This window comes from Dermatophagoides pteronyssinus, unplaced genomic scaffold (genome assembly GCF_027571235.1).
Source record: "Dermatophagoides pteronyssinus isolate colony J.1.1.1.1 unplaced genomic scaffold, Derpt_VIB-CSIC_2022.12 sq0004, whole genome shotgun sequence".
Classification (NCBI taxonomy): Eukaryota; Metazoa; Arthropoda; class Arachnida; order Sarcoptiformes; family Pyroglyphidae; genus Dermatophagoides; species Dermatophagoides pteronyssinus.
In genome coordinates, this window is record NW_027461528.1 from 3,047,210 (window position 1) to 3,071,791 (window position 24,582).

The 24,582-nt window shown below is 27.4% G+C and overlaps 1 protein-coding gene and 1 long non-coding RNA gene across 2 annotated transcripts; both read left to right on the plus strand.

Annotated features, from left to right (window-relative positions):
- Positions 1-243: 243 nt before the first annotated feature.
- LOC113791001 (tyramine/octopamine receptor-like) lies at positions 244-24,175 on the plus strand. The gene is made up of 6 exons (XM_075819480.1): positions 244-1,710; positions 20,645-21,127; positions 21,206-21,328; positions 21,417-22,688; positions 22,766-22,895; positions 22,987-24,175. The coding sequence occupies exons 2-6, from the start codon at positions 20,851-20,853 to the stop codon at positions 23,825-23,827; spliced, it is 2,643 nt and encodes an 880-aa protein (XP_075675595.1). The 5' UTR covers positions 244-1,710; positions 20,645-20,850; the 3' UTR covers positions 23,828-24,175.
- Positions 15,793-16,319, plus strand: LOC142644849 (uncharacterized). Its single transcript, XR_012846022.1, has 2 exons — positions 15,793-15,931; positions 16,011-16,319. It is a non-coding gene; the product is annotated as an uncharacterized LOC142644849 (long non-coding RNA).
- Positions 24,176-24,582: the final 407 nt, after the last annotated feature.

A 24,582-nucleotide genomic window follows, 5' to 3' on the forward strand; every position in this document is an offset into this window, starting at 1 on the left:
TGAAAAAAAATGAGAAATTTATTTTCATTATCACTTTATCGATTTTGATTGAAAAAAGATCGAAGAAGCAAGAATAAGAAGAAAAACATTTCAATGTTTCAAATTTCTCCAATGTATATCATGTTTCATTTCGTAAAATTTTCAGAAGAAAAACAACGAAAACAACAACAACAAGGTATTTTGTCGATATGTTTTGTTTTGTTTTGTTTTTCCTAATTATTTTTTAAATATAAAAATAGACAAAAATGATTATGAATTGATTCATGACATGAACCAAGAAAAAAAATCATTATTATCATCATTTTTTTTGGAACCAGATGATGATGAATCGGCGCTTGCTCGAATAATATGGTTTAACGTTTTTTTTTTTGCTGGTGTTTCATTCATTCATGGTAGAATCTCTTGTCGTTAGAATCGAATCTACGCATCATGAATCGACTAATGCAACCAATTCAATATTATTTGGTACTTATTATATAACCGACGACCAACCAAAAAAAACAAGGTACCAAACAATACACCGACCGACTGACTGTCGGATATATAAAAACCATGATCCAAATAGGGATCATTGGTAGTCAACAAAATTGTCGAAATGCTTATACGACCGACAATAACAAGAAAGTTGAAGTTTGAAAATGACATTTTCTTTATCGGTTTCGGAATCATCGTTTGAAGAAAAAAAAAATTCCAAAGAAAATGAATCAATTTTAGTGTAATTTAAATTATTTCGTCATTTTCGTTATGTGATTCTACGAAATTTTGTTTTTTTAATCTAAAAATTTTTTTTATAATGAAACCACCGCCATCATCATCATCATCATTCATTCATTACCAAGAGCTTTTTTCAATGAGTTTTATCGCAACTCTTATTACCTCTCTTGTTTTGTAATGTTTTTGTTTTTCTTCGTTGGTAGCGAACAAAAACAAAAACGGAATTCAAATTATTTCGAAACAAAACACACCATAATCATCATCGCATTATCATCGGGTGCAACAAACAAATTAAAGTGTGTGTGTGTGCTTGTGTATAGCTTTTTTTTCGGTTATTTGAAACTAACCATCAAATATCATCATAATCATCATATGCAAAAAAAAAAAACAAAATTTCTTCATTTACAACAAAAACAAACGACAAACATCTTTTTTTTAGTGGATGATATTATTATTATTATCTTTCAAACTTTTTTTTTTGTTTTTTTTTTTGGTTGATATATTTAGATTATGATGAATGAGTGAATATAAGTGAAAGAATATTAATAATTCTTTCATCTGGAAAATGGCCAAACTTTTTTGTTTTTTCTCATTTTATATATTCATTTTTGTGAAGAATTATGAGTTTATCATTTTGTAAATGAAAATGGAATGAAACCAACCATCATTATTTTGTTTTTTTTACTTGTGGTTTTTTGTTTTGTTTTGTTCACTTATTTCCATTTTTTTGAAGTTTTGTTTACTTCAATTCTGTTGTTTATATCAATTATTACCGCTTGTCATTTTGCCACCATTTTCTTATTTATTTCTGATCATCATTATTGACAACAACATTTCATTAGTTTTTTTGTTTTGTTGTTGATGAATTTCAAGTGATGAACAACATTCACAAATAAAATTCGTTCGATTCTAAGTGAAGGGTACAAAAACAATCGATTATTGCTATTTTCGTGGAAGTTATTTAAGATATCGATTGTGGTTACAATTTAGTCTCATGTAAGTAAGTTTTATTCATTCAATGTTTTATCTTTGAAAAGCAAAAAATTTCCATTGTAATTGTAATTGTAATTATTGAAAACAATGAAATAATTATAAACATTTCCTTTTCAAGTTTTTTTCTCCAATTTTGGTATATAAATTTGTTTTCATAAATAATTTCTAGTTACCATAGCAAAAGGCCTACGGTTATTTAAATCATCATTGTCATCAGCATATAGAATATTCACATGTAAATAAGACTAGATAAGAGAGAGAGAGAAACGAATAAAAAAATACAATAAAAACAATGCCAAAGGGTTAAATATTTGCTTGTATGAAATTGTCCTTTCTACCAAGAAAAAAAAACCATTTCAGAATGATACCAGTTTTGTCGATTACGTAATCAGTATGAAAAAAAATGAAAAAGTAATTTGTTGTTGTTATTAGTATTTTTAAACCAAAAAATAAAAAACAATAAAAAACGAATTTCTGGTAATCCCTTTCTCCTGTTATATTACAACTATAGGTGTCCTTTTCATTTTCATTTTCTTTACATTTATCATTTTGGTCTATTTTTTTCACATTTTCTTCATTGTGAAAGATTTTTTTTCAGAAAAAATCCAAAATATTAATGATGATGATGCTAATAATAATTTAACAGAAACAACAACAACAATTTTCTCTTTCAATCAGCCATCTTTCTTCAATTTATTTCTCGTTTCTTCAATTTTTAACAAAAAACTTAACACAGATTCTCTCTCACTCACTGTCGGTGTGTTTGTATGTTATTTGTTGAGACTTTTAAAAGATGAAAAAAAAAATATTGATTTCACAAGGTGAAAAAAAATCCATAATATTGATTATGCAGGATTTTTTTTTTTTTGTATTTTTTGTTTTTCCAATATGAAAATTGATTTTTTGATTTTTGTTGAATTTTTTTACCTGTTAATGATTATTATTGGTTAGTGATTTTGATATTCTCTTTGATAGTTTTTATTTAAAAAAAAAGTAATAATAATTTTTTATACAAATAAAACAATTCTCTATGATAAAGAAATTGTTTTTGTTTCAATTTTTTTTGTTCTTCTTTTGCTAGAAAAAGAAATGAATGAAAATAAAATTCAAATTGAATTTGGTTATCTTTAGGTAATAATTACAGCTTTTATCAATGAAAACCTGATCAAACAATAAGGTAGGCAGACGAAAAGAAAAACTTTTGTCTTATTAACCTGGTTCGGAATCGATTGAAACAAAAGCAAAACAAAAAAACAAATTCTAACCAATTGAAACCCCTACTGACTGATAAGATTCTCTTTATATATAGAATCTCTTTTTGGGAAAAAAAGCGATAATGAAATTTTTGTTTTCTTTCCTTATTTTCATCAATTTCCAGTATCGCATTGCATCTCTCATTCTTACTTTACACTAATTTCATTTTCAATTAACAATTTCATTCTCATTCGGTTACATTTACAACATTGTATTTTTCTGTTTCTTTCAATTTCAAGTCTTTTTTCACAAGTAAAATTTATTCTTTTTTCTTAATTTACTTTTCAATTGATGTGAATAATGCAAACAAAATGAATGAAATGAACGAATGAAAATTGTTTGTTTTCAATTCTGTAATTCTGAATTTTTTTTCCAAAGCATTTACTATATTAACCCAAAATCGGTCTGGTCAGAAAAATAAAACTAAATTAAAACAGATCTTGTTGTTTTTTGGCATCATTTTTTCCCCGGTTTTCCAAAACATTCAACTATCCTTCATTCATACACTTCATCTTCAATTAAATTATTCATCATGAGCGAGAAAGATAGAGAGAGAGAGAGAGTGAGAGAGAAAAAAAAACCGATCAGTCACCAGAATGACCAACTACAACAACATGGAAAAGCAACAGAAATTCTGATGTTTTTGTTTGTTGGCGAATGTTGATCCAGAAAATAAAATATATATTCTTGACATAAACGAGAAAGGAAAAGTAACGAAACAAAAAAGAAACCCAAAACTCCAAAATGAAATGAAATGAAAGAGAGAAGAGAGAAATTTGATAACTCTTTTTTTTTATATATCTAGGTTTTTTTTGTTGTTGTTGTTTTTTTTTCTGTTTGGTTTGGTTTCAATCGATATTTTCTTCAAATCAACTGATCAATCAATCAATCAATCAACCATAACCAATCGATTTCAAACGAAGTAGTAATGAATCAATTATATTCTCATTATTAATTATCAATTATCAAGAATGAATGATAAAATAATTATAACTATAGAGAAAAAGTAGTTTATGTTTTTCTGTTTTCATTTGAAAATCATTTAATGATGATGATAATCAACATTATTTTATTGTTTTTTTGTTTTTTCAACTAAGAGATTTTGATCAATTTTATTGCTTTTCAGGAATTCATTACATTAATCTATCTATTTCTCTCTTTTCGTTTGACAATCAAAGTTTTTTTTTGTTTTCATATATTTTTTTCCCATATATCAAAATGACGTGATAGGAATAATTGATTTGATTTCCAACGAAAAAAAAACTGTGAGATATCCATATTTTTATCACTTGGTTTTGTGTATTTCGTAGATCCAAACATTGGTTTTTTCCAAGTTTTTATTTTATTCGGCCACATTTTTATTATTATTAAGTTTGATATTCATTTGGTTTTTGTAATGGATTTTTTTTTTTGTTGTGGATAGGGCGACAATCATCATCATCATTCGAACGGTTCATTTGATTCGATAATATGTATTTTTTATTTGTGTTTGTAAATGTAAAGTCCCCTCTTTTCCATTATATTCATTTTCATTTGAATTGTTTGATTATCTTTTGTTTTAAATGATAATATCATTATCATCATTTTTGGAATTAGTAACAAAAAAAAAATCAAATCAGTTCCTTGAAAAACAGAGAGAAATTGTCCCTTTCATCATTTAATTGCAAAGTAATTTAGCTGAAACGGAAAAAAATGCCAAAAAGTATTTTAATAGAAACATTTAAAGAAAGTTGAGATTATGAGTATAGAAGTTTCCTTGGTTTTTAATCCTTTTTTCTTTTTTTTTGATGAAAATTATCATCATCATTATGGAAACAAATAATGATTGAAATCTGATAATGATGATGATGATTATCATCGACGAATGATATTATTAATCACGGAGAAGAAAAAAATATTGAATTTTCAAGTTTCTCTTTCTCTTTTTCTTTTTCTTTTTTGTTTCCAATCAGGTGTATTTGTCCCATGTTCCATTTCAACGATTTTGATGATCAAAATGATGATGAAATTGAAAACCCGAAATTATTATTTTTTTCCCACTCCAAATGAGAACTTGCATCGATAATGATGATGATGATGAGTATGGATTATAGTCATCATCATCATCATTTGGCTAAATTAGGTTGGCAAATGATAATGATGATGATCATTATCATCAAGAGTTGATATTGATGATAATGATTATATTTAGTAAAGAAGGAATGAATTTTTTTTTTTTCGTAATTAACATCTTCGTTCATTTGAAATTATATTAGTTTTTGGGTAGCTTTTCCTAAATTTTGTAAATTAAAAAACGTTTTTTTTCCAATCTCAATTTCCACTTTGAAAATTTTCGATGAAAAAAAAATAATACTTTTTTACAACAAAATGGTGGCCAAGATAATGATTAATTGATATTTCATGTTCCAAAATAACTGAATGATAATATGGTGGATGGTTGTAAGATTCCGGTCACAAATTGATTATATTCGATGAATTCTCGTTTCTCAATATCGTCGTCAAAGGAAAGAAAAAGAAGAGTAAAGAAAAGAATTTTGACATGCTATCCCTATCTCCATTCAAATTCATCATATAATGGATTTTTTTCTTTCTTTCATTCATTCGAAAAGAATTTGTCGTCGTCTTCGTCTTTCGTCGTTGTTTTATACAAAAAAAAGAATTTATAAATTAAGGTTTCTTTTAAGGCATTTCGAAGCCAAAAAAGAATCCAAAGAAAGAAAAAAACCATGATTCTTGTTGTCAATCTTTTTTTCTTCTTATTTGCAAGAAACAAGGGAAAACAAACGCCGAACAAATTTTCATTATTCGCTCAATTTGTTTTTTATTATTTGTTTTATTCATTGTCGTTGTTATCTTCCACTTTAAGATTCCATTGATATTCTTTTAAATTCAACAATGAATATATTTTGAACCAAAACAAAAGAACAGTAAGAGAGAGAAAAATAAAAATTATTTGTCATACTTAAGTGGTGTGTGTGTGTGAAAGTGTTTAGAAAAGAATTGGTGGTTGATTTTGTTTGTTTGTTTGTTTTTTCATCATCGTTTTCATCATTGAATATTTTTTTTTTCCTGTTCAAACCACTTTTCTATGGCTTTTCATAAACCATCAAGTTTCACTTTTTTTCCAACCTTGTCATCGTCCGTATTATGTAATATTATTAATGATTTTTTTTCAACACCAACCACCACCAACACAAAGACATTATATTTGAATAAAGAAAAAAATTTTGAATTTGTCAATGACATTTTCACACCAAAAACCTCTTCTTTGTTGGATTTTTTATCTCATATATTGACATTAGACATTGGTCGGCAAACAAAGTTTTAGGTTTCTTATCATCATAAACATTTGCTTTTGGCTACTTCAATTTTTGGTTGGTTTCCCTTGTCCAGTTTTTTTGTCCAATGAATATATTGGGTTCCGTTAGTTTTTTGTTTGTTCCGTTCGTTTTTTGAATTTCAGTTTTGTTTGTTCAAGTTTGAATTGGTTTTGGCTAGATTTTTTCCCCTTGATAGTCTCTTGTTTGGTGGAAAAACAAAAATCTTTGTTTATGTTTATCGTCGTTTGTTGTCCAGTTAAAATGACATTATGATATTCATGTTTTTTTTACATAGGAAATTCTTCTCAAACATCAATTGGTTGTCAGGCATTAAATTTCTTTCTTTTTTTCTTTTCGTTTTGGTCCAAAAAAGATAACCAAGAAAAGAAAAGAAAAATATTCATTGCTAATGATGCTAAACAAAAAAAAACGACAAACGTAAATATTGTTATCGGAAGATGCAAAAACAAACATCAAAACCAAATTGACAGAATCAAATCAGTTTCATTTTTCTGGCTATTTCGTTGGCACGTTTGCTAGCCAGCCAGACAACAGACAGCAGAAAAACTATTTTTGGCCAAAAAAAAAATATTCAAATGTAAACCAAGGAAAAGAAAGAAAAAAATTTTCATAAATCGACCAAAGTTTTTTTTTTGCTGCTACAAAAAATCAATTCATGAATGTGTGTGGGTGTTGTATAGAGAGAGAAAAATTCTTCTTTTTGATTCGGTTGATTGATTGATTTTTTTTCCTCGTTGATAATCGATTTTGTGTGTACATAATGTTGAAACAGGCGACCAAACCAAACAAAAAAAAATTGTTAGCCAAAGAAATTTTGAATCTTTTTTTTCGATCCCTTTTTTTCAATATTCATATTTTTTTTCACACATTTTTAACACACTCCAAACACTGAATAATCGATCGATCGATCGATCGATTGATTAATTGATTTGAAATTCTTTTGAAAAAAATAGGTGAAAAATTGATTGTTTGTTGATATTTTGGATCAAAATGGTTTTTTTTTCTTTGGTGTTTACTTTGTAAATATATATTGAATAAACAAGAAGCGTAAACACCTACACACCTACACAACCCTTTTAATCCTAATCACCCAGCCTCACACACATTTCCTTCATTAATGATATTTATAAAAATGATCAATCACACAAAACTCATTTTTGAACAAAAAAAAAAAAAACTTTTTTGAATCTTTTCTGTTTGTTTCATGGGAAAATTAATCCTTTCTTTTTTTTTGCTTTTCACAATGATAATTAGCAAAATTTTTCTGATTTTCTGATTTTTTTTTTGATTTCACATTTCATAATCAATATTATTAATAATAACAAATATTTGTTTTTCATTTGATTTTTTTTTCATCAATGATAAATATCATCATCATAATGAGAATTTCTAGTTTTGTCTTTTTCATTTTCTTCCAGTTTTTCTTCTGGTAAGGGAAAATTAACAGCTGTGATTGAAGCAACGACGACGAAGAATATGGTTTTCCTAATTTTTTCTTAAGTAAACTTAACTTAAGTAAAAAAGTAACTATAAGATTCTCTCTTCAACATATAAAGATATTATATAATCAATAATTATGCTTTGATTATTAAATGTTGTTAATGTTGTTGTTGTTGTTGTTTTTTTATGACTTTTACATTATAAATATTCTTCATTTAGGTTTTTAGTGGATTTCTTTCCTTTTTTTTTCTGTCGCAGACTTTATTAGTTTTTTCTTTTTTTCTTTTTTTTTTTTGTTGCTAATTCTATCAATGAAAGATAACGAAAACTAGCTTTATTTTATTATTACTATTATATCGATATAGAGATAATGATGATAATGATGATGATGATGATGATGATGATGATAAAACAAGGGGGAAAAAATATTTCTTTTTTTACTTTACATTTACAATCAAGGAATAAGTCATAAAATGGTTTCAAACGAAATAACTGAAAAGATTCTTTTTGTACTGAGAGAATATTCTTTAAATAATGTCAGCAACAACAACATTAGCAAGTGTTCAATAAGTGCCAAAATCTTTTTCCCTCCCCCCATGTTAGAATCGAGAGAGGGAGAGAGAGAGAGAGAAAGTTTTATTGGTGAAAAAATATTACAGAAGGTGTTTTTTTCCTGCCTTGTAAGTTGAACATGTTTCTAACAACCAAACATGAATACCAAATTAATTTGAATTTGTTTGGTTGGTTGAATCGACGACAACAACAACAACAAGAAGTTGATGATGTCGATGATGATGATGATGAGAAAATTACAATGTGAAAAACATGACATGACAAGATAAAAGGTTTTTTAGTCAAACGAACAACGATGTTGCTGAATATAAGTGGAAATAGTTTGAAAAACTAAGGATGGATTCGGGTCAAAAGCATCAATTTTTTTTTTGAATTTCTTCGAATTTGTTCCATTAAATCGATTGAAGATGAACGAACATATTGATGTTTATGACCAGAATCAATGTTGTTTTTCTTTTCTTCGTTTGGTCTGGTCAATGATCATGATCAGTGTGTGTGTGGGTGATGTTCAATTTTGTACAATTTTTTTTCCTTCGACAACAGAGAATGTTTCCAAAAAAAAATCCAGAGAATTTCAGTTTTTGTTGTTGAAAGAATCCAAAAAAAAAGAAAGAAAAGAAATTCCTGCATTTGTCACGTTGAAAAAAAAAACATTTCAAAACCAAAACCAAGTTGACCTGATTCGATCGATTATTGATCGATCGAATTAAAAAAAAATGAATTGAAAAAAATGAAAAGTTTGATTTTTTTCAATTCATTTTTGTTGTTTACCTGGTCGGTAATTGATCCATTGATTTTTTTTTTTGATTCAATTTGTTTCAGCCAAAACATAAAAATAATGTGATTCGTTTGTTCACTTTCTCAAAATAATAAATGGAAATATTGAATCGATACTTTTCGTTTGAAAATAAATTGACAATGTTTTTTATTGATTGAAAACATTAGACATGAAAAATATTATATTTGATTTTTTTGATTGTTCATTTTTATGATGATTTTCTGATTCTTTTACAAAATGATCGCAATATTTATTTATTATCATCATTAGGTTTTTCTGTTGTTGTTGTTGTTGTTGTTGTTTTAGTTAATGTTTATTTGTTTGTTTGGTTTTTTTCCCGAAATCATTTCCCCCCATTTACTTTCAAGTATAGATCATGTTCATCAAAGATAATTGTTTTTTTTGTTGTTGTTTATATCTCAAGTGAGAGAGAGAGAGAAAGAGAGAGAGAGAGAGAGAGAAAGAGAGAGAGAGAGAGAGAGAGAGAGAGAGAGAGAGAGAGAGAGAGAGAGAGAGAGAGAGAGAGAGAGAGAGAGAGAGAGAGAGAGAATGATTTGATCAATTCACATTAATTTCATTCGTGACCAACTTTATTTTTATTTCAATTCTTTTTGATTTTTCTGTTTGTTTTATTTTTCAGAAAAAAAAGTTTTTTTTTCTTTGTTTTTTGTTTTCGAAAACAACATTTTTTTTGGAACAATGACTGTCGAAATAGAACAGAACAGGAATAGATATTATACACACACACACACAGGATGAAGAAAAAATTGAAAAATCTTTTTATTTCCAGTAATATTATTGATCAAAAAAAAAGTAAACAAATTTTTTCCAGAGAAATTTCTTCCCAAACAACAACAACAACAATGTTTTTTTTTGAAACGAATCAAACAAACAGAAAAAAAATGTCAACCGCTTCAAGGCAAAATTCCAATCATCAAGTATACACTACACTAACCAGCCAAACAGCCAACCAGCCCCTTCAATGTTGGCTTCACTGACATTATTTATTTTTTAAAATGTTTTTTTTTGTGAATATTTTTGCTGTTGTTATTATAGTGAGTTGATTCTGTAAAATGCTTTTTCTACTCTCTCTCTTCTGTTTGAAAATTTACATAATAATCAATTCGATGATATCCTGTGTATGGTTCTTTACGCCTATTTCTACATCAACATTGTTGATGATGAAAGTAGAAATGGAAAAGGCAAGAAAAAAATATTCAAATTATCAACTTGAACTGATACTAAATACACAGGATTTTTTTTCGCTTCTTTAAAAAATTCAGAAATTCTTATGAAACCAAAAAAATTTTCCGGAAAAATTAATTTTATAAAATTTCAAATTTCTTTTCTCCTTTTTTTCCGGAAAAATTTCCCTCAAAAAAAAACTAACCAAACAATATTTTGAGACACAAGTTTGGTTTACATTTAAATATTTACCATTTTTTTTCTATACATTGTCAAAACATCCAACTAGACACAGAGAACCTTCATTTATTGATTTATTCAATTATTTAGTTAGTTTGTTTTTTTTAAATTGAAAAATTGATGGGAATTTGTGTTTGTTTTATCTCTCTCTCTGTGTGTGTGTGTGTGTTTAATTATTCAACATTAACGACTATCAAAATTACTGAATAACAAAGTTTAAAAAATTGATTGAAATTTTTTTTTAAAGTTATTGTTTATCTATCATCATCGTATCATTTTCTTCATCGTTGTCAATCGGATTTTTTTTTTTTTTTTTTGGTTGAACATTGAATCTGACATTGATTGAATGATAATTTTGAAAAGAAAAAAACTGAAAAAGCTGAATAGCGCTTGTTTGGATTTTTTTTTTCTTTCTTTCGTCTAGATTTTATGATTGAGAATTTTTTCCCCATCCATTCCTCCCTCTTTCCCACCTCAATATTATTGGCAATGACATTGTATGATGATGGTGGTGACACTTTTATTTAACCACCCATCGATCCATACATTTTTTTTTTTTGATGGCAGAAACAAAAATTTTTTTTTTTTTTGAAAATTTCATCAGGAAAAAAATGCTCTTTCTCTCTCTCTCTCTCTCTCTAACTATCGAATAGATATTCATAACATCCATACATTTTCTTTTTGTTGCAGGCAAGAATCATTTCACAAGAACGATGAAATGAACGTTAAAGTGGTCGTTGAAAAAATCTGCCACACACACACAACAAAAAATAGGCAATGAATATTCTTTATGGGCTGTAAAAACTTTACCAATAAAATTGCCTTTGCCTGTATTTTTGATTCATTCAAGTTTGTTGTTGTTTTTTCATCATTTCAGAACGTAATTTTGTTTTATTTTTGTCATTTGTTGTTGTTTTGGATTCTTTCAAACATTTTTTTTCTCTTTTTGAAAATTCCTGAAAAAATTTTTGAAACACTAAAAAAAACTAAAACAACAACATCGACGACGATCACTGGTTTGATTAATTTGAAAAAAAAGAAAGTTTCTCTTTTTGTTTGTTTAATTTATTCAAAAGCACTTCATTTGAGAACAAGAAACACAGGAAATAACGAAGAAAAAAAGTTTTCGAAAAACAAAACAAAACAAAAAACTTTTCGTGAAACAAAATTTCAAATAAATTTTCTTTAATAGTTTCTCTCATCAGGATGTTTTGTCAAGTTTCGAATAATGGTAAATTACACGCGCGCACGCCAACTTTGTTGATTTATCTTTGTCTTTTTTTCTCTCTCTTCTCAATCAACATCGATTCTATAAAAACAATCAAACAAACAAACATCGATAAATCAAACGATTTTTTTCCAAAAATGACGAAAACGAAAAAACAATCATCAAGTTTTTGAAGGAAGTAATGAAAAAAAAACTAGAAAAGTAAACAGTTTCATTTCCTTGTTTTTTTTTTCATTTTGTTTTCAAACAAAATGAAAAATAAAAAACATTTAAATTCTGGTTCAGAAAGAAAGAAATTCTTCTTCTTCTTTGTTTTTTTTTGTCCATATGGACATATAGAATATATATTCCATATGTTTGCTTGTGCTGATGATTCTGTGTTTTGAAAGTTGTTGTTGTTTTTTTCATTTTGTTTTCGAAATTCTTTTTCGGGCCAAAAAAAAAATGAAGAAGAAAACAGGAATATTCTTGTTTAGAATATTCAAACGCAACACAACACAAACAAACAACCAACCAACCAAACACATTTAATTGATTCTTTGTCCTTGCTTTTCATATATATGTTTTATATGGAAATGATGATGATGATGATGATGGAAAAGTTTGATTTGTTTTGTTTGATTAAATGAGAAATATGAATATATTTTTTTTTCGGTGTGTGCTGAATGAATATGAATATGAATATTACCTGCTGAGTTTTGATATTTTTTTTTCTTCTCTTTCTTCGTTACCTTACCGTTGTTGTTATTATTTTGGTTGGTTGGTTGGTTGTTGCCTGGTGTCATCCAAAGAATTTTTTTTTGTTTTCATCATATTTGTCTCGGATGATGACAAATATGATGAAAAATTGATGAAACAACATTCAGAGAAAAAAAACAAACTAGCAAAAAGCAAACAAACAAACAAACAAACAAACTGCCAAACAACGGGAAAAAAAGTTTCTATTGATCGATGAGTTTTGTTTTTTCCCGTTAGTTTGGTGTTTGGCTATGATAAAAAAAACAAAACTTTTTTTTTGTTTTGAATTTTATGATGATGATGATGATGGCAATTTACATAACGGGAAATATATGGGAAAAACTTTTTGTTGTTTAAGTGAAATATATTTTCATAATGAATATTTTTGTTTTTGATTCAAACTTCGGTAATTGATTGAATTTTGAACCAAGCTTCATCGTTAGTGAAATGACAATTTACCTGACAGCTAATGATGATGATGATGATGATGACCAGAAGGGAATTCAGATTTATTTATTTTTGGGGGAAAAACATCATTATTATCGTTTGAAGATGGTGTAAATCATTACCATCAAGAGAAGCCAATTATAAAGTTTTTTTTCAATTTTCAGATTCATTTTTTTTCTTGATTAATATGATTATGGTGTTGATATATGCATCACGGATCGATTACCGACAACAAATGAAACAAAATGAATTGACAAATGTAAAAATGAATGAATAGTATTTCCATGTTGATTTAGTTTTGAATTTCATATTTTTGCCTTGCCCGGAAATTTTCTCCATTTTTTTCAGGAAATTTTTTTTCCCTCATAAATTTTCATAAATGTTAATCTTATGCACAAAAGAAAACAAAACTATCAGTTGATGATCCAAATGGTGAACAAACAAAATGAATATTTGTTTTTGTTCTTCTTCTTCTCTGGCTTTGCCTTTAAATTCTTCACAAAGCAAATCAGATGGAGAGAGAGAGAGAGAAAGTGAAGAAAAAATTGTCATAATTTCATCACCACCATTAATACTTTTTTACCCACCACTCAACTAAATGGAAATTTTTTTTTCATTCAATCTCGGGGTTAATATCAAAAACAAATACAAGTGTGTGGGGAGGGAAATGTTAAATAATAACCGAAAATGAAAGAAAAAAAGAAAAAGAAAATCAAATATATAAATGGATACAGGGTGAAGAGAGAGAGATGTTTGGTTGGTTGTAAAAATATTTGAAAAAATATAATTTTTTTTTTAAATTAAATTCGGATTCCGCATTTCTTTGTTTGTCTTTTTTCTGAAAAGATTTCATTTCTCTGCTTGTGTCACACATTCCATTTTCAATCTTTGAATGAAAATTCATTTCATTCGTTTTTTTTTTTTGTTTTGTTTTGTTTTTCTTTTAGCTTAAATATTTCTTGGTAGTTTTTTCCTTTCATTTTTCTTTTTGGAAAATTAATAAATTTTTCATTTTGAGACGCACAGAGAGAGGAAATAAGCCGTTAAAACGTCTCCAACCCCCATACGGATGTCATCATGTTATGTCAATTTTTTTTTCATTTTCCATTTATGATTAAATCATCATCATCAAAAATCAACGTCGTTAACGTCAAATCAAAAGAAAAAAGAAAACGACATGATTATGATTTTCAATTATAGATTTTTTTTTTTGCTTATTCGTCAAATTTATTTTTATAAAGAGTGAATCCAACTAAGAAGAAGAATCCAAAGAAAAAAATCACGGAATCAAAGAATCAAAGATACACGTTTATTATACATTGTCAATGTTTCTCTCTCTCTCTCGATTCTTGATTCTATTACCAAACAGAATTCTTCTTTCTTCTCTCTTTTTGTTGTTGCTCAATTTAGTTATTTCGTTTGATTGTTGCTTGCTTGTTAAAGATCATCAAATGTCCATTTTGTTTTTTTTTCTCTTCACTACTAACTACCCAAACAAACAAATAAATATCGTTAAGTTATTCTCCACTTCTTCTTATTGTTTTTTTTCATCATCATCATTCTACAAATTGTCTTTTGTAATTCTGTTCTTTTTCTTTTGTTTTGTTTTGTTTTTTTTTGTCAATCTAAGCGAAAATGAAAAATTCTTTTCATATAAAATCTCATCATCATTGTTATTTCGATTCGTTTCTTAGCAAAAAAAAAGACAAGACAAATTCCGTTGTTTGTTTATGTCAAAAAAAAAAATCTTCCCCACCACCACCTATCCACTATCCACTATTTCTACCCTCACACATTTCTCACTATATCCAACTTACTAATATCAATCGAAATAATAATAATAATGGGTGGAGAGAAATAAGATTTCTTTCTTTCTTTCTTTTCTATTCCAATAATGATGATTACGATGATGATAAATAATAAAATACAATCATCCTTTATTAAATTGAACAATCATCATCATCATCATCATCCTATTTCACTTTATTACTTACTTTATATATTCGATGAAGAAAATATTTAGTTTTGTGAAGAAGAAGAAGAAAACCCTTCATAATAATAATAATAATAAAGTTGATAAACTAAAGTTGATTTTCATTCATTTTTTTTTTGAAGATAAAACTTTTCTGTTTGTTTGTTTATCTTGTTGTTGTTGTTGTTGTTGTTGATGCCTTTTGGCTTTTTCCGCTTATTTTTTCGTTTTCATCCCCCTTATTTTTTTTTGCCAATATTACAACAGGCAGCAGAACAAAAAACTACTGAATTGATAAATTCCGGAAACGAATGTCTAATCTCTCTCTCTCCCTCTCTGAATATAATTTGCTTAAATAGATAGATAGAGAGAGAAATCATTTAATTCTTTTCAATATCCATTACACTGTTAAAAATGGTATGACTTTATAAGTTCATAAAGTGGAAGTGTGGACTTATAAGTTCACATTTTTTCTCGTATGAAGTTATAAACTCACATTATTTCTCGTATGAAGTTATAAGCTCACAACATTTTTCGTATGAGTTTAAAAATTCGAATTTTGGATTTTATTTGTAATTAAAAACTCATAATGTTTTTCGGATGGACTTATAAACTCACATGGTTTTTCGTATGATTTTATAAGTTCACAATATTTTTCGTATGGAATTATAAAATCACAACGTTTTTCGTATGAGTTTAAAAATTCGAATTTTGGATTTTATTTTATTTTTTAAAAATTAAAAACTCATAATGTTTTTCGTATGAAGTTATAAACTCACAACATTTTTCGTATGAGTTTATAAGTTCACACTTCCTTAAAGTGAAGTTATAAAATCACAATTTTGATTTTATTTTATTTTTTAAAATTACAAACTAAAAAAAATTTTGAATTCATGTGGAGGCGACGAGCGCCCTCATAATTGAAATTAGCTGTTAGGGTTCTGTTTTGATTATTTAAACTACTGTTCGATTAGTTGTTATTCATTATTTTTGTTAAGTGTGGTTCGTTTACAAAATTTGGTTATCAGGTTTGCTCATTGAATATGATTGTTGTTTATATCTAACTTGTTCCATGTTTTTTCCTAATCTCATTGGTTTTGTTTTAAGTATTTTTTATCACTACCTACAATAACACGGAATCAAGCTAAGATTGAGAAAGAATGACATTTATGTTGGGGATGGTCGATTGCTATCTGTTATCGATTACAAGTGTCGAATGAATGCAAAGATTCTAATTTACTTTATTTGTCCATTTGATCACGAGGTCATAATCTATAAAGATGGATCGAACAATGAAAACCAAGTCGGGTTCTCTTTTCATGTTCCTGAGACGATTTCTATTGATAAATTTCTATTAGCCTTGTTTAATAATTATAATAATTAATAATATATCTTTAAATGAAAAATAATTAAAAACTTCGATAATTTAATTTAATTTCACTTGCGCATCAAGATTTTTTTAATCAAAAAAAAAACGCTTGCGTATAGGGGTTTTTATTTTTATTTTAAAAAACCTCACATTTTTTCTCGTATGAAGTTATAAACTCACAACGTTCTCGTATGAGTTTATAAGCTCACAATTCCTTAAAGTGAAGTTATAAGTTCATAAAGTGGAAGTGTGGACTTATAAGCTCACAATTCCTTAAAGTGAAGTTATAAGCTCACAATTCCTTAAAGTGAGTTTATATGTTCACTTGGTCTAATGTGAACTTATAAGTCCACACTTCCACTTTATGAACTTATAAAGTCATACCATTTTTAACAGTGTATGATGATGAATTCTATTTTCATGAACATTTCCGTAAATTTCCGAAAATATTCTTCGCAATACGAAAGATATTTTTTTTCACTTTTTTTACGTAACTTGTTTTCACTTTTTCTTTTTCTTTTAAATTTATAAATGATGACCATATACACATGTTTGACTTGAAACTATTTTCACATTAAAGTCATTTTTCATTCGTTTTTTTTTTTTTGCGTAACAACAGAAAAAAGCAAACAAATAAGAAAAGGCAAAAAATAGAAAAAAAATACTATTTCGAAATATTTTTTGCACCAAACAAATGTAACAACTGGGAATATTTCTAAAAATAACAATCCAAGAATATTCTGGAAATATGAAAATTTTTTTTGAAGAATTTCATATTTTTTTACTTGAATTTTACTTACGATGATATAAAAATAAACAAACCAAGAAAAAGCACCAATTTTAAAAGCTAAAAAAATGACCATTTTGAGTGAAAATAGTGTGTTTTTCACTTGAAATGCGTCAATTTTTATCGATGATAACGTCAAATGACATCAACATTAAATGAAAATTAGTTTTTCTTAGCACCACCACCACCACCACCAATCATCACCACCAATATTTTTTGATTCGAATTAAAAAATTAAATGTCATTTTGGGAAAAGCGACAACAAGAGTAACAACAACAAAAAAAACATTGATTGTTTCAATTGACGTCTATGGGGAAACATTGCTTCTAATCAATTCTGATAATAAATTCATTTAGGAATTCTATTTCAACCGAAAAACAAAACAAAAGAAAATTTTTGATAAAATCCTAACCTATTCTCAGTTCTGAATTCTGTAATTGAAAATTAAAATTGACGCCAAACACAAAAACACAAGAGACATTGTCAATTTGTTCAACAATAGAAAAATGTCAAATCAAAATTTTTGTGAAAAATCCAATCAATTTATTATCGTTGATTGAGACAAAAAAAAGGGAAAATTTTCATCGATAAAGATTAAACAAATAATGGTGGTGACGAAAAAAACCAACCGTTGGTTAATTTTTTCCGAAAAATCATCATTTTTCAGGCATTTTTAAAACCATTTTAGTGATAATAGCCGTCGTGAAATGCAATAAATTTGATGCGCATAAAATGTTTGAAAATGCTAGAAAATTAATGATTCAAATTTTTCTTTTTAAACAATCCAATGTTGTTAGTGTTTTTTTCGGGCATAAAATATGATGATGATGATGATATTCGGGTTTTTTTCATTTTTTTAAAACCAGTTTTTTTTTCAAATTTATTACCGTTCATAAATGTCATCGTCATCATCATTATGGTTGAAATTGAATCCGGAAACTTTACATAAACATTTTTCTCACCAAAAAATAAATGATAATCCTTGCGAAAAAATTTCCCACAAAAAAATTATGGACAATTTAATCCCGTTTAAGTAATTAAAATAATCGATCATCAAAAATTATTTTCTGTTTATTCTGCGTGAAAACCAAATTCTGCATTGATCCGGAATTATTCGGTGAAAGATTCTCTCGGAATATTATTCTGGTAAAAGTCGAATTTTCCTTCGCAGAATTTGCACCCACACACACACACAAACGCATCAACACATTACTTCAATAATTCAATTAGCGACTTTTATATTTTTAACTTTTTATATGTGATTTACTGAAATAATAAACTTTTTTTTTCTCATCACATCCACGAACGAACGAAGAAGAGACGAAGAGAGAGAGAGAGAGAGAGAGAGAGAGAGAGAGAGAGAGAGAGAGAGCGAGAAACTTTACGAAAAGAAAATTTACATAATTTATAATTTAATTTATTGAAAAAAAAACGATGAAAGACTACGTTTTACGCCGGAAACACATATATTCTCTCTCTCTCTGTCTCTCTTCATTCATTCATTCATTCATTTTGAAATAATGTTGTTATTTTTAATTCATGATAATCATTTCTAGGAAATTTTCTAAGATGTCATAAATATTTTTGCTTATCTCTCTTACTCTTTTGCCCACACATTATTCATATCAATATGATGATATGATCAATAATGATGTTTATTTATTTATTTTATTTTTGTTTTGGACTGGTTCTGAGTTGTTTTTGTTGTTGTTGTTGTTGTTTGGAGTTTGTTTTTTGTTTGTTTTAACTTGCATCTTTCATATAATAATCATTAATCTTTTCATTTTGGTTTGGTTATTTGACTTATATTACCTAAGTTAGTTTTGGTTGGTTTTTGTTTTTTTTTTACATTCTGGATCAAATAAATGTCATATAAACACACACACTCACACACATAAATACATTTACATGACAAACTTAATCAAATAACTTTTTCGTTGACTATTATGGCTTCTTTTTTTCCTTGTTTTTTTCCGGGCTTAGTAAATTGGCTGATTCTGGATTCTTTTTTCTGTTTTACCTATTCAACATGACGATAATGATGATTCTGTATGATGATGATGATGATGATGAGAATTTATGACCATATGAATGGAAATGAAATGAATTCTTTGGTCCAGATGTTCGGTTTTTCTTTTTTCTTTTTCTTTTTTTTTTCCTTGGCGGTTATTCACCAAACCCAAAAAAAACAAACAAATATGAACCTGAATCGAGAGCTAGAGAATCTGATAATAATGATAATGATTTGATTTTTATGTAATGAAAATTTCGGTAAAACAAAAAGAAAAGAAAGAAAATTTTTGTTTTTCAATAAAATCTTCGGGTATTATTTTCGATTCAACAACAACAACAGCAGCAGCAGCTTTTTTTTTATTCGGAAATCAAAACTATCTTTAGATTTCGTTACTATCGATTCTATCGATTTTCTTTCTTTCTCTCTCTCTCTCTCTTTTGCATGTAACGAATATTTCGAATGTAATTTGATATTTTAGTAGGAAGAAATAAAAACAATTCGCTTTTTTCGTTTTTGTTTTGATTCCATGAATATAATTAGCCGTTTTATATATATTTTTTTTTTTTTTTTTGGTTCGAAACAAAAACACAATTCAAAGATAATCAGATTACCGAAACGAATCGACATTTTCCTGCACCACCACCACCACCACCTACGTTCTCCCGTATTTTTTTTTCTACTCTCTTCCTCTGAATAATCGAATAATCACTGTAATAATATGGGAAAAAAAAGAAGAAGAAGACGAAAATATTCATTCATTCATTCATTTGGTATAGCATTTCAATTTTTATTTTTTCAGTGAATATAATCGGTTTTTCCATAGCCAAAAAAAACAACATCATTTTGATAAATTGATATTTTTTCAGGTTTTTTTTTCGTGAATAATAATTATGTAATGATGATGATGATGATGATTTGGCTACAGAATATTCTCGAAATGTGCTTTTTCGATTGTTTTCAAATTAAACAAAAATGATTGACACAAAGTCAATGGGATAATTAAAAAAGAAAAGTAACGATAATTAAATACTTTTTTTCGCAATCATAGACCAGAATGGGGAAAAAAATGAGTTTTAATTGGTTTTTCTGGTTTGATTTTTGTTTTTTTGGCTAATGAGAGGAAATTGGTTGAATGAAGAATATTGTTTGATTTTGTTTTGTTTTGTTTGTTTTTCTCATTTTGATTTTGAATACGAAAATCTGTGTGGGGAAACAAATGTTGATTTTTTTTTGATTTCCCTGATTTGGTAGAATTTGAGAAAAAATGAAATGAAATTTCAGCCAAATCGGATGATTCTCGTAATTTTAATTCTTTTTTTTTCTAAAAAAATTCTGGTGCAAATTCTTCGGGTACAGATCGTGCCGTTGTTGTTGTTATGGTTTTTTGAAGATTTCTTTGTCGTTTTTCTCGCTAAAAAAAACGAAGAAAAAAAATCTTATCGAAATTAAAGATTTCTTTTTTTTTGAAATCCAGAATCCCAAAAAAAAAAATAAAAAGCTTAAAACGAATCATAAATATTGATGATCAAAAATTCTATTTTTTTTTTTCATTTTCTCCCTTCTCTTTTAGTTTTCTCTTTTCTGATCAAAAAAAAAAATAAGTTTCTACAGAATTTTCTTCAGAATTTTCAAAGAATTTCAAATTGGATTTTTTTTCCTTCGTTTTTCTTTCGCCGCTGATTTATTCGATTGTGATGATGATGATAACGATGATGATGATGATGATGATGATGATCGTATTGGATTCGTAACATATCGATTATATCGATTATTATTATGGAAACTGATAAACAATCATTGTCGACTATTTCGACAACAACATCGACAACAACAACAACAACATTATTGGATATTGAAGAAAAATCATCAACAACAACAACAACATTATTATTTTTAACAACCGATACATTATCAATATATTTGAAAATTATAATCGGAATTATATTAGTTATTGTTATATTAATATCAATATTTGGTAATATACTTATTTGTGTTGCAATAGCATCGGATCGTCGTTTAAGACGTTTAGGTAATTTATTTCTTGTTTCATTAGGTAAGTTGTTTGTTGTTTTTTTTGTTTTGTTTCGTTAACCCTTCACTATTTTGTTTTTTGTTTATAAAAAAATTATAGCCATTGCTGATCTTTGTGTTGGTGCATTAGTAATGACATTTGCATTAGCTAATGATCTAATGGAATATTGGCCATTTTGGCCACAATTATGTGAAATATGGATTGCATTCGATATTAGTTGTAGTAAGTTGTATTATTTTATTACCAAAATTTTTACAAATTTTCCTCAATTCTTTCCCGGAAATATTCTCTTCACAAAATCCAAATACAGGTACATGTTCGATTATAAATCTATGTGCAATTGCATTAGATCGTTTTGCTCATATAAAAGATCCAATGCTTTATAATCGTTGGATGAATAAACGTATTGTTATTATTGCCGTATCAATAATATGGATTCTTTCTGGTTTGATATCATTTTTACCAATATCATTGGGTTGGCATAAACCATTACCATCATCATCATCGACATCAATGGTTATGGATCGAATGAATGATACACCATTACCATCATCAACGACAACAATGATGACAATCATTGAATCAAATTTTGATTATGATGACAGAATTGACGGGAAATTTTCCCCGAAACGAAAACAACATCGAAGATCAATCGATCAATTTGATTATTTAAATCCAATATTTTTACAATTATTTCGTCAACAACAACTAGAAAATATTTCCAAAATTGAAACAATTGCCCGTGTACCTTCATTCGAATTACCTGTATCAATATTTGTTGAAAATGAACAACAACAACAGCAACAAATTTCTGCCGAATTTGATGATGATAATGATGATGAAATTGATAAAGATTTTGATCAACAACAACAACAACAAATGATTTTCGCAAACCTTCGTCATTCAAAACATTATTCATCAAATCTAGTTTATTCACAAAATCAACTGAATAACGATGAAAATTTTGATCAAAATTCATTGCCAACTTTGAATTGTTTGAATGATGATTGTGATTTGGAATCATCATCATCCACAACAACCGTAACATTAACGGAATCAGAATTGCCAGAATCATTGACAGAATCAGCAGAGACAGAAGATTCAGAATTTACAGAATCAAATCAACAACAATGGCCACAATGTGCATTAGATTTAACACCAACATATGCTGTGATTAGTTCTTGTATTAGTTTTTATTTACCATGTTTAATTATGTTGTGCCTATATGCTCGTCTTTATTCTATTTGTAAACATCATGTTAAAACAATAAAATCAATGACAAAAATGACAACAACATTTCAACAACAACAACAACAACCGGGATTTATTATTGTCGATAAACAACAACAAAATAATCGATTATTACCCGGATCAATTCAAATGACAATCAATAATGATAATGATGATAATCAAATAGTTTTGGATGATAATAATGATCAAAAACAAAAAAATAAACGAAATTTATCATCAACATCAACAAATCCAGTTTCAAATTTAAATCATCATCAACATCAACATCAAAGTCATGTATCCGAACATAAAGCAGCAATAACATTGGGTATTATAATGGGAACATTTTTGGGTAAGTATTCTGTTTTGTGTGTGTGTCAGGATTTGGAGTAAAGATTAAAATGTTTTTTTTTCAATGAAAAACTATAGCTTGTTGGATGCCATTTTTCTGTATGAATATTGTTGCTGCATTTTGTAAAACTTGCATTCCAGCTTCGGTATTTAAACTGCTAACATGGCTTGGTTATTTTAATAGCTGTCTGAATCCGGCCATTTATAGGTATGTTTTTTTCACCACAGTTTTTAATGTTTTGATTCGATTCACTTTATCATTATCCCCCCATTCATTTCACATTCAAACACACTTACAGTATATTCAATACAGAATTTCGTGATGCATTTCGACGAATTCTTGTACGTTATGTATTTAGTTCGGAAACAATGTCACAAACATGTAATCATATATGTAAAAATCCATGTAGATCATCAGCAACATCAGCAACAACAACAGCAGCAATAGATAAAAAACAATCATTATCATTAACAACAACCAAAATATTAAATATTGATCATGAATCTGAACGAAAAAATATTCAATCAAAAATAAAAGGAGAAGATGATAATAATGTGAATAATCTTCATTCATTTCAACAACAACAATTTTCCAATAATAAAAATATTGTTGAAACTTTATCATTCAAATCATCAACATCATTAAATGATATAACATCATCGAAAAGGATCAATGATAATGATGCTGAGGATAACCAAAGTCTTAGGGCAGATAGTAAACACATTGATAATGATGAAAAACAAATTGATCGAAACAAAATGAATGGAAAAAAATTGAAAAATTTTAATGAAAAATCAATAATGACAACATCGATATCAGGAAAAGAATCAAATCGACATCATCGCCATCATCAACAAAAACAACGACGTCATAATAATAATAATCATCATCATCATCTTTATAATTCATATTCGGTTGATCATTGTTGTTCGATAACTAAATTGGACAATCGAAAAATTGATTCAACAGCAAAAACAACATCACCGACGACATCGACAAAATTACCAAATTATCATCATAATTTAAAAATGTCTTCCGAATCAGATATTAATTTAGCTTTAAATCAACAAAATCATCAATGTAAACCAGATTCATCATCAATGATGATACCGATGGAAAAATTTTCATTCGATGTTTGAATAAAATTTACGAATGCCAAAAAAAAAAACATAGAAAATTGCCGGAAAAAATTCTTGCCAAAAAAAAAAAAAAAAAAATTTCAACCAAAAATGAAGAGCTTTAAAAATTCATTCATTTCATTTCAATCGATTTTTTTTCAAAATCAAAAAAATATCAATCATAATCATAATTAAAATAGATGATGTTCTCCTTCATTCCTTTTTTTCGCTTCAATTTTCACTCCGAATTCTTGTTCTCTCTTTTTTTTTTTATTGTTACTAAAAATTGTTTTCAAACACACAAAATGTATATGTTGTTGTTGTTGTTGAATAATAAATAATGATAATCTTCTTATTTTGAACAACAAAAAAAAATTCTGATAAATTTTTTTAACAAAAAAAAATCAATCAAATCAAGAAGAAGAAAAGTGTTATTTTTTTCAATTTACAACGATCAGAATGATTTTTTTTTTCGGTTAACATCAACCACTACTACCATCATCATCATCAAAATGGAATGTTGTCGAAATAGATAATGGTTGTTGGTGGTGGGGGTACGGGGTTTGGTGGAAATAGCGTATAAAGAATTCCATAAAAAAAATAAGAAATTCATCTGTCTTTTTTCTTTCGGTTTTTCTGAATCTAAAATAGCAGAAAAAAAGCGAAGAAAAAAAAAGAAAATGAAATTGAAATGAAATGAAAAAAAAAGGAATGTGTAATTTAAATTGGTTCCAAAATGACGATGATGATGATTCTTTCTTTTTTTTTTCTCCGTT